The following is an 18,258-nucleotide window of genomic DNA, read 5'->3' on the forward strand; positions in this document are numbered from 1 at the left end:
AATGCCCTGGGTCTGTTGAATTTGCTTTGCAGTACAGACCTCTGCTCACAAAATTTGAAATCCTTAATTATTTTATATTTTTCAGAAAATTCATGCGATGTTGTAGTGAAATATGAATTATTTATGCCTCAATACTAGCCATGCATGTTTTTTTTCTGCATTTACACAGTGTTGGAGAGTAACGGAATACATACCAGCGTTACGTATTTAAAATACAAAATATGAGCAGTTGTATTCCGTTACAGTTACCATTTAAAAAGGTGATATTCAGAATACAATTACTTTGTTGAAATAAATGGATTACACTGCAGTCTTTTTCTGTTTCATATGTTGGGCTATGCCCTCTCTATTTTTGGTAATTCCACGCCGGTAGAAACCCAAATAAAACACGCATTAAGAGGCTCTAATGCCTGTGTGTCAATCGCAGTCTCAGCCCATCTAACCCCTACTTGCGACCCGCATAATAATGCAAATAATTTTTTTTTAAATTATTGTTTAAAAAGTTTTTTAATATGAAGGCAATAGGCGGAGTATAGACATAGCCCTAAAAAATGTAGCCTCATGGGCAGTGTATTACGTGCTGCAGGGAGAATGGACTGCCATACCCGTTATTTGCCTGTGAGCGTGAGGGAGGGAGAAAAAGGAGAGTCAAAAAGTACGAGTTGTCACCAACCATAAATGGGAGATGGAAGCATGTAAATATAATAATTACCACTGCAGCCAAAGAGTGCCTGACGAGTCCAGTTGTAAGTAAGCTATTAAGACTCGACTGTACATTGTGTTCATTCTTTCCTCCGAAAAAAAAATACGTTTTCTTGAAGCAGCCTTTCAACTGCTCTCTCTGTCTCTCACTAGCAAAGTTGACCCAGACAACAAAGTAGAGCTGATTTTCGGCTACGAGCCCGTTTTATACGCACGGAATAGTTTTCTATACAAGATCGCTGCAAAAAGTGCAGCTTTACCTAATGTCCACCCTAATGTTACTCATTTTATAGTAAGATTTAAAAATCTAGTTGGTACTGGAGTGGCGAGTAGCCTTCAGTAATAGTAATAAACAGCGTTGGGTAAGTTACTTTAAATTAGTAACTTAGTTACATTACATTACAGTCTTCTAGCTTGCTTACATGTTAGCACTATCCTGTCACAAGTGCACTGTGCCACCTAGCAACAGAAAGGAAAAAATGATGTGCATATTTCCGCGAGAGAAATCACACGCCTGGACCATCGTCGACTGCCGCCATGATGTTAGCCTACGTCACAGCGTCATATGCGCTTTTTAGGTCCAATACGGAAACTGCAGTCGTGGTGCTTTCAATTGTACTCGGAACTCGGAAATTCTGGGCTATGAACTATGACGGCTATGAACTGTGAAGGCTAAGAGGCCAGACTATGAAGCATAAAGCTTACACTGTGCGCTATGCAGGGGCAATTCTAGGATCAGAGCTTTGGGGGTGCTGAGCAAGATAAACCTGTCTCTGTCAGTCCCTGCATCCTTAAATGTTGTCCCGAGTTCTCTCTGACTGTCACTTTGGTGCATTTAAAACCCTGTTCCTCCCTGTCCTCATCGTCTGTTGTCTTCGTCTCCGTTATCAGTCAATAATTTTACCATCTCTGTGCAAGTCTGCAAATTTCTTCATTAAATCATAAGATTCTTAAATTCATCAAGTCTCTCTGTGCCTGGGTTCTCGTCACAAAACATGACATCGCTGTTTTGTACATTTTAACACAATTTAATCCCCACATTTGTGAAAGAAAAGCAAAACACTTTTTTGAAAAGTCTGTAACAAAACCATCAAATCTGATCAAGGTTATTTAAATGCTGCAAAAGAAGAATGGATTAGAAAAAATACTTATAACCTAACCTTAATTACCAGGGGAGAATGATGAATGATGCTCATAGTGAGTAAAAAGTAAACTGAGTGCACTTTTTGGACAGAGATTCACTTTTAATGTATATGTATAATATAATACAGATACATAAAAAACACTCTCAAAACAGAATAAATTATTACAAATAAATTATTACAAAAAATTAATAAAAGCTATAAAAATGGAGGCAACTTTGCCAGTGGTAGAATGTATACAATGCATAAAAAAATCTTTATTGCAGATGCTAATTTTGCTAATTTAATAATAATTTTGTGTTGTAACATTTAAGACTTTCATTTCATGCAATTATTTAATTTAAATAACAACTAAAACTAAAGAATTTTATTATGTACTATTATGTAAACTGTAAAATATCTGCTTGCAATAGTAACCATTTTTGAACCAAGGATATACTATGACTGGTTTTTGTTCATCAAATTTTTCTTGGTGTTCTTCTCAGGCTTAAACAAAATGATAAAACACTTTGGAGCAAATATACACATTATTAGTCCAAAGCTGGAGGCCAGAATGGCAAAAATCTCCACAACTACAGTGAATTTCCCAGGAGAGCTGACATATGCTGGGATAAAGGTGATCCACACTGCACAGAATATTAGCATGCTGAAGGTGATGAATTTGGCTTCATTGAAATTATCAGGTAATTTGCGGGCTAAGACAGCTAAAACAAAACAAAAGGAGGCAAGTAGGCCTATGTAGCCGAGAACAGCCCAGAAGCCTACAGCAGAGCCTAAATCGCATTCCAGTATGATTTTCTCCTTGTATGTGGTTAGATTTTTAATTGGGAATGGAGGGCTAAGTACCAACCAAATAGTACATATTAAAACTTGAATGAAGGTGAAAGACACAACAGTCATTCTTTGTTGTGGAGGACCAAACCATTTCATCACATTACTACCTGGAAGTGTTGCTTTAAAAGCCATTAAAACCACTATAGTTTTCCCAAGTACACAGGAGATACAGAGTACAAAGGTTATGCCAAACGCAGTGTGACGCAGCATGCAGGACCAATCAGATGGTGCTCCAATGAAAGTTAATGAACATAAGAAACACAGAGTCAGTGAGATGAGCAGCAGGAAGCTCAGCTCAGAGTTGTTGGCCCTGACAATTGGAGTTTTCCTGTGACAAAAGAATACAGCCGCAGTTATGATGGCCAGACAAGCACCAAGAACTGAAAATGTAGCCAGGACGATCCCTAGGATGTCTTGAAATGAAAGAAATTCTACAGGCTTAGGGATACAAGTGTCTCTCTTTGCATTAGGCCAGAACTCTTTGTGACATGGTAAACAATCAGCAGAATCTAAATGGAAAGAATAAAGAAAATCAGAGAGGGCTTCTTGTAAAATATTCAGTGTTACAGACATTTGCCATAAAGGCATTTTAGGAAATATGGAAATAATTATTTTCTACCTGGAGTATTACTAATCTCGCCCTCAGGACATGGTATACAATCATAGCAGCAGATGGGTTTTCCTTTCTGCAGCATTTTACGAGTTCCTGGAGGACAACTGGCACTGCACACTGACACCGGCACCTGTAAAAGACATAAAAACAGCAGAATAGATGTAATTATTACACAGCTATAATAATTCCATTCTTTAAAGTTTCATTCAGATTGTCATTACTTTTGCGGTACCCTCCATCCAGGTTATGTTTCTATTGATCCGGAACTCTTGGCCCACTGTCACTGCTATGTAATTTATATTCAAAATTGTCATTGGCTGGGTCTCTGACATGCAGTGCCAGCATTTTGAATTTATTTCTGTATTACTGAGTTTCTTATGTTAGGTTTGTGATTATTAGTTCATGTTTTATTCTTATTTAGGGTTAAGCTGAGCTTTAGGTTAGCCATCATTTATCATCTGTCTCCTTGGTTTTTGTGTTTGGTTTCTTGTCTAGTCTAGTCTGTCAAACTTGTGTTGTCATGTCTATGTCTCCATGTTTCCTGGTTTATTTTGAAGGAGTCTTGTCTTCTTTGTCATTGTGTTTAGTTTCACTTAACCTGTGACTGTCACGGCAAGTGAGATCCGTGAGAGCCGTGTGGAAGTAATTTCCTCTTGTACTTTCCCACTGTAGTGTATATTTCAGTGTTTTTTCTGTAACGCTACCGATCTCCAACTTGTATCCCCATGTAATGTCTGTGTTGTGTGTGTAAGGTGGGTGGGTCCCATTTCACTGCAGGGCAACCTGCATGTGGCGAATAAAGCTTTGATTGATTGATAGATAAAGGAGGATCCAAATGCAGGCACTTGTAAAGGTGTGAAGGTGGTTTATTAACCACTTAAGCCCCACGCCCCCGGTACCGGGGGCAAAAAGGAGGAGATCACGTTTAATCGGTTATAACGCGGGTTGAGAAATATAAGTCCAGACATGTGTGGTATCCACAGAAACCTCAGAATCTCAGCTAAAATGTCATATAAACCATTTCTACAACCAACAAACACACCGAAAACAAGCCGTGATTAAACAAGCAGTTAAGTAAATGCGCAGAAGTCCGCTAAACAAACAAAACCGAACCAGAAATCCTTCAGACTTCGTGTAACCGGCTAAAGATAGGCTGGTTAGCTTCCAGGGCTATCACTGACTCCACACACCAAGTTTCACCACGATCAGACCAAAATTTACTGAATGAGCTGCAAAAAAACCCACAAAAACACACAGCGGCACAAATGCGCTAAGACAGAAATTTTCTTACCGTCCCGATTTCCTCCGTTATTTTCGCCGGTAGCCGGTAGCCACGTGGTTAACAGTAGTTACCATGCCTACCTAGCCGCATCAGAGCAGATTTCCGTCAACAACCTCCATTCAGACCCACCTACACGTGACTGAACAGACGCAACATGCAGTAAATTTGGGCCCACGTGGGTTTTTCCATCACAACGTCTGATTGGTTGAAGTGACGTGAATGTGGCATCGTCAGCTGGGAGTATTTAAGGAGACGAGACAAAAAAAAATCTAATAAGTAAATTTTAAGAGTGGACATTTATTGATATATAGTTGCATTTTTGAAACATGGGTTAAAAAAATGGACGCAGAGCATGTCTATGAGAATGGAGAGCTCATGTATAGCAGTATAGATGGGTTTGATTTGATTATACTGATGATAGTAAAGTCAAATCTAAAGCCAAAAAAACCTATGTCTGATGCAGCTCCAGAGACGTGTCAAAATTTTCTAAATATTCTTCTATTGTGTTCTAGAGATTTTTAAAAAAATATTTTGTTTTCCTTGATTTGGTATTAAGTGTATATTTTGAGATTTCCATGCCATAATCTAATTGGCTACACATTTCCAAACACAGGGTCAGAAAATGAGAAAAAAAAGAAAAAAGTCTTCACTCCTAAAACTGGTAATAAGCACATTGAAAAGATTATTTAATTTTTTTTACTGTTTTTTTTTATGTAAAAAACTATATGATGATGACATAGAACAAGAATTTATGAACATGAGATGGGATTTGAGAATTCCAATTGACAGCTGCTGTAAATAGATTAGTGTATGATATGACTGACTGGACCATAATGCTGGAAATTTAAAGGCTAATGCTGGCCATGGCCCTGGGTCTTTGACCCAGAGTTTTGGGTTTTGCACTAGATTGTTTATTGGTTACTTTTTTTCCTTGCTGATTTTTCCCCATTATTGTAAATCCTCTGTGTTTAGGGTTTTGTTTTTGCTACCATTGTAATCTGGTTTTCTGTTAGTTTCTTGTCTATATTTTGAATTCCTTGGGTTTAAGTCTAGCCTTCCTATCCTCTTGTCTCTTGTCAAGTCTTTGTTAATGCATCTCTATTATTATTTATTTATTTATTTTTTAGGGGGGGGGCGGTTATGTGGTCTTTTACATTTTGTGTCTTGTATTAAGTATTACTTCCTTTATTGTGCCTTCATTACTTTTGTCTGTCTTTTTACCCTGGTGTGTCTACCCTTCCAGTCATGTTCGGTTTACAACTTAAAACACTCATAAATATTGTGTTTTACATCTGATTGCCTCAAGGCCTTTGTGTTGCCCTTAAGGCATTTCTCTGAATAAATAGGTTCATAAGTTTGAAATAAATAATTCTAAAAAGATTTGCCATTAAAAAATTAATATGTGTTGTTAAAATGAGTAATTCATGCTTTACTTAAGTTTTAGTTAAAAGGAAAATATCGCTAAAATGTATTTCCTGTTCTGGCGGGGCACTTCCGGTTCCGGTCAAGCACTTCCGGTTTTGGTCAAGCACTCGGTTTTGCTGAGAAACAGGCTCCTCATGCTAAAGGCAGTATGGAGATGTAATCAAATGCCATCTACTCCGAATTATCAGGCTGGAACGCCGTAAGTTACTTTATATGACAGTTCATGCAGATAGCTTTGGATATTAATGTATATTTTGCTAACATGAATGTTTTAGTGAGAGCAATGCACTTTATTGATGTAAACATGCTTCTGCCTGTTGAGATGGAGTTTATTTTCTGTCATTTCAGTTTTCACCACATGTTCATGGAGACAATTAAACAAGCTGCAACTAAACTCCAGGGTCTTCATTTGTGGTTTAACTCGGTGTCACCAACATCCTCGTTGAAAACACTACAGTGAAAAGGCGCCTACTGATGATTCATCACGGTCAAAATGGCATCCAGTAACAAGTCTGCACGCAGTTTAAGGACCAGCCGCTCATCTGGATCAGCAGTAAGCGCTGCCCATGCTCGAGCTAAAGCAGAGGCTGCCAAGGTGAGAGCATGCTATGCAACAAAAGAAGCACAGTTAAAAGTTGAAAAAGCTCAAAGCGAACTGGAAAAAGCAAAAATAGATGCGGAATTAGAAGTGTTAACATTACAGAGGGAAGCTGATGCTGCTGTAGCTGAAGCAGAAGTGCTAGAGGAAGCTGAAGCAATACAAGAAGAACCTGAGAGTAGAAAATCTCCATCAGAAAGTGTAAAATTAGAACGTACAAATGAATATGTACGATCTCAAATGGACACCAAGCTATCTCCCAGTCCACAAAAATTACCAGCCACTTCTTGCCCCCAAGCAAGTTCACCCAACACATTTGTGACGTGGCATCCCTCTGAAGAAGGCAATTTAGAGCCACAACCCATCGACTCTGAAACAAGGCTTACCAAAGATAATATCGCTGCTCTAAATAAGCCCAGCCAGCTGAAAGGTGAAACAAAACCTAAAGTGGAGAAACAAAATACCTCTCTCAACCCATGCGGCTCACCATTCATACCTCAACATAACTATAACACCACGGCCAGCATTTTAAATCAAGCAGAGCCCTTTGCCCAATACATGGCACGTCGGGATTTAATAATCTCAGGCCTTTACCAGTTCGACGATAGGCCAGAGAACTACAGAGCATGGTGCTCTTCGTTTACCAGCGCAACAGCTGAGGTCCAACTCACCCCCATTCAAGAGCTAGATCTCATGACGAAGTGGTTAGGGAGGGAGTCAAGTGATCAGGTGAAACGCATACGTTCAGTATATGTCAACAACCCCACATTAGCTCTATGCAAAGGATGGGAAAGACTGAATGAATGTTATGCAGCATCAGAAATAATCGAAAGGTCACTTTTCCAACGGTTGGACAGTTTCCCAAAAATAACAGTCAAAGATCATGTCAAGCTACGTGAACTAGGAGATTTACTGCAAGAGATTCAAGGCGCTAAGGAAGACGGCCATCTGCCTGGTCTACTCTATCTGGACACTTCTCGTGGAATTAGCCCAATCGTAGACAAACTCCCATATGGACTTCAGGAGAGGTGGATGTCACACGGCTCTCAATATAAAGAGAACAACCAAGGCTGTTTCCCACCCTTTGAGTACTTCTGTGAATTCATATGTAAAGAAGCAAAGAAACGTAATGATCCAAGTTTCCACCAGCAAAACTTAAAACCAGAAAAACCTTTTGCAAAAAACTTAAATTCCAGCAAGCCAATTACTGTACACAAAACCAATATTTCTCCCCCTAACAAGGACTTTAGCCGGAACTGCCCACTGCATAACAAGCCACACCCACTCAAAAGATGCAGAACATTGAGGAACAAACCACTGGACGAAAGAAAGGCCTTCCTCAAAGAGAAAGGAATATGCTTCAGATGCTGTTCTTCAGACACTCATCTTGCGAAGGAATGCAAATCTTCAGTAAAGTGTTCTGAATGTGACAGCACAAGTCACGACGCAGTCATGCATCCCGGTCCTCCACCACAGACCAACAAGGCTCCACCTCCGGCACAAGAGAATGGCGGGGAGAGAGAAAACAGTCATGACACGGTTGATGTCACAACAAGCTGCACAGACGTGTGCGGTCCAGGTCAGTGGGGACGTTCATGTTCCAAGATATGTCTCACATGGGTGTACCCTAAAGGTTACAAGGACAGAGCTGTTAAAGCATATGTAATACTAGACGATCAGAGCAATCGTTCTTTAGCCAAGCCTGAGTTCTTCGAACTGTTTGACATTAAAAGTGAACCTTTCTCCTACAATCTTAGAACATGCTCTGGTGTTGTAGAAACATGGGGTAAAATAGCTGAAGGCTTCCATATTGAGTCACTGGATAGGTCAGTAGTTATCCCTCTACCATCGCTCATAGAGTGTCAGGACATTCCTAACAATAGGAATGAAACCCCAACTCCTAGCGCAGTGCTACACCAGCCGCACCTCCGTACCATAGCAAAGTACATCCCAGAGCTAGACCCTAAAGCCGAAATACTCCTGCTACTAGGGAGAGACATTTTACAGGCACACAAGGTCAGGCAGAGAATTAACGGCCCCCATAATGCCCCCTTCGCCCAGCGCCTAGACCTAGGGTGGGTTGTAGTTGGGGAGGTCTGTCTGGGTAATGTTCATAAGCCTACAGTCAGCACTCTGAAGACAGTCGTTCTGGAAAATGGCCGCCCTACAGTTTTCAAACCATGCAATAGCCTTCTGCAACTCAAAGAAATGCCACACACAAACAGGCCAGGTAAAGCGCCCGAACAAACTCTGGGTCAAACGGTTTTTAACCGGACAGATAACGACAACAAACCAGCTCACTCAATACAGGACACTCTCTTTCTAAAAAAGATGGACAACGCTATGTACAGAGACGTGGACAACAGTTGGGTCGCCCCACTTCCATTTAAGGAACCCCGCCAGCAATTACCAAACAACAGACAGCAGGCGGCCACAAGGTTCTCCTCCTTAAAACGCACCCTTAATAGGAAACCTGAAATGCGGGAGCATTATGTGGCCTTCATGGAAAAAATCCTCTCCAATGGTCACGCTGAGGTGGCTCCTCCACTGGAAAAGGGAGAAGAGTGTTGGTATCTTCCAACATTCGGAGTCTACCACCCACAAAAACCCAATCAGATCAGGGTTGTCTTCGATTCTAGCGCCCAGTACTTGGGTGTCTCACTTAACAATGTCCTCCTTACTGGCCCTGATTTAAACAACACACTTGTCGGAGTTCTTCTCCGCTTCCGGACAGAAAGTGTTGCAATCATGGCAGATATACAGCAAATGTTTCACTGTTTTATGGTACGCGAAGACCACCGCAACTTCCTCCGTTTTCTGTGGCATAGGGACAACGACCTAAACAATGAAGTTGTCGAGTACCGGATGAAAGTCCACGTGTTTGGCAACTCAACATCCCCGGCTGTTGCCATTTATGGACTACGCAAGGCCATCAGGGCAGGTTCGAAAGACTATGGTGCAGATACAGTAAAGTTCGTGGAGAGGCACTTTTATGTAGATGACGGCTTGATCTCTGTTCCCTCTCCTGCTGAGGCTATAGACTTGCTTCAAAGAACACAAGCCTCACTTGCTGAATCTAACCTGCGCCTGCATAAGTTTGTTTCCAACTCTCAGGCAGTTATGCAGGCCTTCTGCCCAGAAGATTGTGCTCCTGTCATTAAAAACTTAGATTTAAGTGGTGAAGAGACACAATCCCAGCGAAGCCTTGGACTCATTTGGGAAATAACAAGAGACACGTTCACTTACTCAGTGGCCACCTCAAGCAAGCCATTCACTCGCCGTGGCGTATTGTCCTCTGTCAATAGCGTCTTCGATCCCCTGGGCCTATTGGCACCCGTTACAATCCAAGGAAGGGCCCTACTCAGAGAGCTTACTTCGGAATGTTCAGATTGGGACGTACCCCTTCCGGAGGACAAACAAAGCAGATGGGAAACGTGGAGAAATTCCCTTCAGGATCTAAGAGAACTACATGTTCCCAGAACCTACACATCCACCTCACTAAGTCGAGCAAAGCGAAAGGAACTGTGTTTATTCTCAGATGCATCTACTAAGGCCATAGGAGCTGTAGCCTACTTAAAGGCAATTCAAACAGATGGGCAGGTCGAGGTTGGGTTCATAATGGGCAAAGCAAAACTAGCCCCCCTGTCAGAACCTACAATACCAAGACTTGAACTATGTGCAGCCGTCTTGGCAGCAGAAATGGCCGACCTCATTCAAGATGAGTTGGACTTAGACTTTGATGCAGTGCACTTCTATACGGACAGTAAGGTAGTGCTTGGCTACATCTGTAATGAGTCAAAAAGGTTTTACACATACGTTCACAACAGAGTACAGCGCATTCGCCAGTCATCAAAGCCAGAACAGTGGCATTATGTGCGCACAGAGGAAAATCCAGCAGACCATGCGTCTAGGTCACTGTCGGCATTCCAACTAAAAAAGTCCACCTGGTTCACCGGACCACCCTTCATCCACCGTCCTGCCACAGAGACAACACAACTGAGTGGAACGTTTGACCTGATTGAACCAGATAAGGACTCAGAAATTAGACCAGAAGTAAAAATTTACGTCACTCACCTCCAAGTACTCATCTGTAAGCGTTTTGAGCACTTTTCTACTTTTCAGTCTTTAGTCAGAGCCATAGCAAATCTTATCCACATTGCAAAGTCCTTCAATGGGACTAATCCAAACAAAAAATGTAAAGGCTGGCACAAATGTCATTTGCCCCAAACTCCAGAGGAGATTGCTCAAGCAAAAACTGTCATCTTCAAAGAGACACAGAAGGCATACTTTGAGAAGGAACTTTCTGCCCTTGATGCTGGCAAGTCAATCTCACAACAGAGCCCCCTCAAGAAGCTCAGCCCAATGTTACAGGACAGTCTCATTTCTGTTGGAGGCCGACTCAAACACGCAGAAATTGAGAGTGTTGAAAAGAGCCCAGTAATTCTTCCAAAAAACAGTCACATCTCCCTTCTGCTCACTCGCCATTACCACGAGCTAACAAGGCACCAAGGTCGCCATCTGACGGAAGGAGCAATCAGAGCTGCTGGGCTGTGGGTTTTAGGCGGCAAAAAACTAGTCAATTCAGTAATCCACAAATGTTTAACCTGCCGCAAACTACGTGGAAAACAAGAACAACAACTCATGGCGGACCTACCACCTGAACGCCTAAAAACTTGTCCTCCTTTCACCTACGTTGGCCTTGATGTCTTCGGACCATGGTCCATAACAACCAGGCGTACCAGGGGCGGAGCAGCTGAAAGTAAGCGGTGGGCCATCATGTTTACCTGCATGAGTTCGAGAGCTGTGCATATTGAGGTAATCGAATCTCTGGACACATCCAGCTGCATAAACGCCCTCCGCCGCTTCTTCGCTCTGAGAGGCCCCGCCAAACAGCTGCTATCTGACCGTGGCACCAACTTTATTAGCACTTCAAAGGAACTTGGAATGGATAAATCACTCCAACAGTACCTAACTATCCAAGGCTGCAGTTGGGAGTTTAATCCACCACATGCATCCCACATGGGAGGCTCTTGGGAGCGCATGATCGGAGTCGCCCGCAGAATCCTGGACTCCATGCTACTACAAAATAAGATTCAACTGACTCACGACGTGTTATGCACACTCATGGCTGAGGTTACAGCCATAATAAATGCAAGGCCGCTCGTCCCAGTGTCTTCTGATCCAGAGAACCCTTTCGTCCTATCCCCTTCAATGCTCCTTACGCAGAAATCTTGTCTCCTATCCCCACCTGGAGACTTTTCGGATAAAGACCTCTACAACAAACAATGGAGACGGGTCCAAGCCCTTTCCAACCAGTTCTGGACACGCTGGAGGCGAGAGTATCTACCCACATTGCAGCAAAGGCAGAAATGGACCGGGTCGCGCAGAAACCTCCAAGTTGGTGACCTGGTTCTGCTCAAGGACAAGCAGGTTGCACGAAACAGCTGGCCCATGGCCAGGGTCACTGCCACATTCCCAAGCAAGGACGATCGAGTAAGGAAAATTGAGGTAAAGACATGCGATCAAGGATGCATAAAGACATTTATGCGACCAGTTACAGAAGTTATCCTCCTCATGCCAAAGGACTGAATGCATAATGTTTGTTTAGCAGAGTGGCCTCCCGAGGCCAGGCGGGGAGTGTGTTGCCCTTAAGGCATTTCTCTGAATAAATAGGTTCATAAGTTTGAAATAAATAATTCTAAAAAGATTTGCCATTAAAAAATTAATATGTGTTGTTAAAATGAGTAATTCATGCTTTACTTAAGTTTTAGTTAAAAGGAAAATATCGCTAAAATGTATTTCCTGTTCTGGCGGGGCACTTCCGGTTCCGGTCAAGCACTTCCGGTTTTGGTCAAGCACTCGGTTTTGCTGAGAAACAGGCTCCTCATGCTAAAGGCAGTATGGAGATGTAATCAAATGCCATCTACTCCGAATTATCAGGCTGGAACGCCGTAAGTTACTTTATATGACAGTTCATGCAGATAGCTTTGGATATTAATGTATATTTTGCTAACATGAATGTTTTAGTGAGAGTAATGCACTTTATTGATGTAAACATGCTTCTGCCTGTTGAGATGGAGTTTATTTTCTGTCATTTCAGTTTTCACCACATGTTCATGGAGACAATTAAACAAGCTGCAACTAAACTCCAGGGTCTTCATTTGTGGTTTAACTCGGTGTCACCAACATCCTCGTTGAAAACACTACAGCCTTATTATATTCTCCACACATGCACTTGAACATATAAAAGTGATGATCACCTCTTCCATTGAATTGAGTGTTTTAATACTACTACTACTCTACCTAATTACTTCCTGTATTTATTTAAAGCTTCACTTTGGAATAGTTCCTTGTGAAGTCTGAACCTGTCAAGTGAAAGTCTGCTTTGTTTGCACCTAGTCTGTTTCCCTGCAGTATTCTGGATGGATGAAGAAAAAAAGTCTATGAAGTAGCATGTCAATCATAAAACAGTGCTGAGTAAAGTGTAGGTGTGCAGCAGACTCAGTTCACTGTCCAAATAAATGTAGGTTGAGTGGGGAGGGGCCGACAGTGTGTTAAAAAGTGATGACTTGCGTGATGCTTGATGAAGACTTGTACTGGGTGATGCCTTGAATGCCCTGCCATAAACTGAGAGTTTTTTGTATTGCTAAAGTGACTCTGGATCATTTTTTGCATATATATGTTTTGAAGTTGGATGGCACGGAAGAGTTTGGCCCTGGTTGTTCTAAGATTAGCTTTATTCCTTGACCGAAACACACCATTCTTGTCTCTTCCCTATACATCTCTCTCACTAATGTCTTGATGAAAAAACAGGGCTTTTTTTACTTCTTGTGGTAATGTGCTTGAAGATGGTGACATCTTCTGTGTGCTTTCCGATGAAGGACACAGATTCAGTGTACTCATCCAAATTCACACAGCCATCATGAGTAGCTGCATCTTTAAACATGTGTAAGTCTGTGTACTCAAAACAATCCTGCAGTGCTGAGACTACTCCACTCAGCCAGAGTCTGAGGGTTCTTCTGGCAGGTCTGGTGCATTTCAGCAGTGATGTGTATGAAGGCCAGATCAACACTGTAGTCTTGTCTAAAGAAATGATGTGAGGGTGCACAGCTGCTTTGTAGACATCACACATTTTGGTGTACACTTTATCCAAGCAGTTCTCTCCTCTTGTCGCAAAGTCCACATGTTGGTACTATTTGGGTGGTATTGTCTCAACATTTGCAAGATTAAAGTCACCAGTCACAATGAAAAATCCATCTGTATGTACGGAGTTTGATGATAGGTTTTTACAGTTCTGTTAGTGCTTTTCATGGTCCTTTGTCGTTTGACCAAGTGCTTTGAGTTTTCTTATATTTTCATGTTTATTGTTCATGTTCAAGTCTCATTTCGTTATCTTAAGCTCACATCCATTTTATTTGTTTCACTAATGTCTCTGTCTCCTGTCTTCTCATCTTGTTTACATGTTTCCCTTCTTGTGTTTCATTCACTCTCCTCTGTTTGTCATGTGTAGTCTCCTTGTCCATTTAGGTTCCCTTGTGTCTCTGCCCTATGTCCCCCTCTGTGTTTATATGTATATGTCCCTTTTCCGTTCCCATGTTCACCTCATGTTCATTCCATTTCTCCTGCCTATCATGTTTATCAATGTTCCCATGTTCCCCTGCTCCCTGTCTCTCCTGTCCAGCTTGCGTGTCCCAGGTTATTTCTCTCCATGTTTCCTGTTTTATTTTGAAGGTCTTGTGCTCAATGTTCAGTGTTTTTAGTTTTGCTTCCAGTGGCGTCATGTTCATTTGTGTCAGTCGTTTCCCCATTTGTTTCCACCCCCCCTCATCACCTCCTGTGTGTATTTAGTCTGTGCATTTTCATTCATTCCATGTTTGTTTGTCTTCTTTGTTACTACGTCATGCCATGTGTCCAGGTTTATGATTTCATGACAGAATGAAAACAGAGCAAGAATTCTGACTGTCTCTTAGTCTGCATTTGGGTGTCCAGTGTGCCCTGTGTCCTGAATATCCTGTGCTGCCCCAGCCTCTGTCTAGTGTGCCCTATGCAGGTCCAACCCGAAAACTCTGTATGCCCTATATAATCCCAACCCATAGAGTATTCTTTAAGTTCTGCAGAGGCCTGGTAATGAACTAATAATTTGATTTAGGTGTGCTGACCCAGGGTTATATCTAAAACCTGTAGGACACCAGCTCTTGAGGCCTTGCGTTCCCCACCACTGGTCTAGGGGAATAGAGGGAACATGAAACACAGAGGCAACAGTAGCTAAATGTGGTACACAAGGAAGACAGTGACAGAAAACTAAAGACTAGAAACTAAGCATGTCAAGAGATTTATTCAAAAGACACTTCTTCAGCTAAGAATCCAAAGGTAGAAACACACAGATGCTGCAGTTTTTACTTGCAAGGGCATGATCACAGAACGCTCACACCAGAGTGGGGGCCCTGTGAATGTGCACTCTGTTCCTGCACTTGCCTTTATTTATATACAAAAGTAATACAACAGTGAATACGTCTATTCATTAACAGAGGAATGTTAGTATGTAGGGAGTGAAGATAAAAGTGGTTCATGTGTGTGTGTGTGTGTGTGTTATTCTGAAGGACGTGGCCCCTCTTCTTGAAGATAAGAGCATCCAGCTCCCCTCTTCCTGGCAGGAGTGAAATGATAACAGCTTGCTCAGCTATTATCACTGTGAGAAAGAATTTATGAAGCAAGTCTTGATTCCAACAACAGTAATAAAAGGGTCATCATGCAGTATTCTATAATATGCAAACTTATATCACTAAAAGATTATACTGACTACTAAGTACAATTTTATATTGACAAAGCATATAACACATCAAGACCAATAAGGAGAACATGAATAAAACTGAATCAAAGAATAGAAGAACCTAAACACAAAAACTTGGTCATGACAGATACCCTTCCAGACACCCCTACGAATAACAAACAAAACAATGTCCAACACAACCCGGGCAGGTGGCGGGCGGTCCAGGACAGAGGACTCCAAAAAAACAGTCCAAAGCAAATCAGTTCAGGAGGCCGACCGCGGAACCAGCAACAGAGCAGTTCTGGAGGCCAACTGCGGAGCCAGCGGCGGCACCTGAGACAAAGCACCTCATGTTGACGAGGCCAACCGCATGACATGTGGTGGCTACACAGGCGGAGCAGGTCCGGAGGCCGACTCCATGGAAAGCGGCAGCGACAACACCGTTTAGATGGTAAATGGTAAATGGACTGATTCTTATATAGCGCTTTTCTACTCTTCCGGAGTACTCAAATCGCTGTATGCAACATGCCACATTCATCCAATCACACCCATTCTCACAAGCACTTTCTCTATACATAGTGCTTTCTAACTACATTCACACACATTCATAGTCCGATGGATGTATCGGAGAGCAACTTGGGGTTAGTATCTTGCCCAAGGATACTTGACATACAGACTGGAGGAGATCAAACCACCAACCTTCGATCAGTAGGTGACCTGCTCTACCTCCTGAGCTACAGCCACCCAGGAGGCCACCTTTTCGGGAAAGATCCTTGGCCAACAGATCTGAAGGGCGACGATGGTGAAGGAGGGACTTTTCAGAAGCAGAGAAAGGAGATGACCGAAACGAAGAGCTTTAGGTGACTTGGATGGCGCCCGTCGTTGGTGTGGCTTGGGGGGTGGTTGGCATCGGTGTGGCTTGATTGATGGACATTGACGTGTAGGCCGAACACCACATGGACATGTTGGCATGCTGATCTCTGGCAGAGACGGAGCTGGACCAGACGACCTGCTGACCTCTGTTAGAGACGGAACTTGGCAGCTGCAGGCAGTCAAGCAGCAGGCGGTGCAGCAGCCGTAAGTGGTCAAGCTATGGGCAACGTGTCAGCCACAGGTGTCAGCCACAGGTGGTTGAGCTGCGGGTGGCGTGGCAGCCATAGGTGGTTGATCTGATGGCTGGCTGGACTTTGCAGAGCCCCCAGTGGAGACTGGCAAAGGCTGGACAGACTCTCCAGAGCCCCCAGCAGAGACGGGCGAAGGCTGGGCGGACTCTCCAGAGCCCCCAGTGGAGATGAGAAAGTGTTGAAGTAGTTCTCCTGAGCCTCCAGCAGACACAGACAGTGGCATGGAAGCTGCGGGGGGTTGGACCGGCTCTCCTGAGCCTCCACCTAAAATGAGGGAGTTCTAGACCGGCTCTTCTGAACCTCCATTGGAAACGAGGCAGCGTTGGACCGTCTCTTCTGAGCCTCCATAGGACACGAAGAGTGCTGGACCAGTTCACTGCACCACGGCTCCCCTGCAGCTGGGCCCGGGACCACACCTCCGCCACACACAAATACTGGGTCACAGACCCAGTACTGTGACAGCTAAAGTATTTTACCAGCTTGGCTAATGCATTATCTTGGAACTGGGCACTCAGAAATTGAACTCCTGTCTAGATTCATAAGGTTTATTCACAGGCAATATTCAGTGACATAAGATTTAGGTAAACGCACACTACCAGTCAAACGTTTTAGAACACCCCAATTTTTCCAAATTGTTTTGAAAATTTTGCAGTTAATTTCTTATTGCACTCTGAAATGAAAGCTTAGCACTAAATGGCACAGGACCAAATGGACTCAAGAGCACACCAGCTCCTAGAATAAAAGTTAACAGTTTATGAAACTCCTGCAACATAGTCTTGTCCAAGATGGACCGAGAAACCCAGGAACTTCTTCCGGACTGGAGCCCTCATCCGCGCCCCCGACACCGAGAGTCCATTATGCGAGCGATAGAGTAGGCAGTCAGCCCATCCACAACCCAGGCGGGTGAAGGGGGCCTGGCAGGAGGGCACAAGGGACTGGAGAGTATACGTTTTATTTGTGACACATGGAAAACACTGTGTATTCTCATGTTATGTGGAAGTTTAAGCTTGACTGAAACAAGATTTGGTGGTTCTCCATACCTGACGGCACCTGCGCAGATGGACCTGGACAGATGGGACAGTGTCCTCATCTTGGATAGCCGGGAACAACGGGGGCTGAAAATCTAATGAGGCCTCAAACGTGGCAGACCGGTAGCTGAGGACGTGAGGCTGTTGTCGGCGTATTTGATCCATGGCAGCAGCTCACTTCAGATCGTTTGGTTTTAGGAGGCGATGCAGCGCAGCAGCCTCCAACTCCTGGTTGGTGTGCTTGGTCTGCCTGTTACTCTGGGGATGAAATCCAGATGAGAGACTGACCTAAGCGCCCAGCGAGGAACTTCTCTTCAGATCCTGTCTGAAGGCTAGACACACTGTGATCCATGGTCTGATATCATGTCCTCCCGAATGCCACGTGAGCTGTGAGCAATTGCCTGGTTTCCAGGGCCAGTTTAGGGAAGTGTGAAGTTTAGGGAGGCCACGAAGGAAGCTGTCTTGGAGAACCAATTGACAATGGTGAGCATGTAGTTGTTACCTCCAGAGGTGGATAATCCGGTGATAAGTCCCGAGCTATGTGTGACCAGGGCTGGGACGGCGTGGACAGAGGCTGCAACAACCCAGCGGTCAGCTGGAGGACTTGTTCTGGACGCAAACAGAGCAGGCCAGGACATATTCACGTACGTTTCGAGACAGCGTTGGCCACCAGAAGTACTGCTGCAGGAAGGCAATGGTGTGGTGCACCCCAGGATGACAGGTAAATCAGGCCGTGTGTC

The 18,258-nt window shown here is 43.4% G+C and overlaps 1 protein-coding gene across 1 annotated transcript; it reads right to left on the reverse strand.

Moving 5' to 3' along the window:
- Positions 1-2,282: 2,282 nt before the first annotated feature.
- On the reverse strand, positions 2,283-3,623 carry LOC148098906 (vomeronasal type-2 receptor 26-like). The gene is made up of 3 exons (XM_087851655.1): positions 3,513-3,623; positions 3,298-3,421; positions 2,283-3,187 (listed from the first exon to the last, which is right to left on the reverse strand). The coding sequence occupies exons 1-3, from the start codon at positions 3,621-3,623 to the stop codon at positions 2,283-2,285; spliced, it is 1,140 nt and encodes a 379-aa protein (XP_087707781.1).
- Positions 3,624-18,258: the final 14,635 nt, after the last annotated feature.

Source organism: Neolamprologus brichardi, chromosome 14 (assembly GCF_056152115.1).
Source record: "Neolamprologus brichardi isolate AB-2024 chromosome 14, ASM5615211v1, whole genome shotgun sequence".
Classification (NCBI taxonomy): Eukaryota; Metazoa; Chordata; class Actinopteri; order Cichliformes; family Cichlidae; genus Neolamprologus; species Neolamprologus brichardi.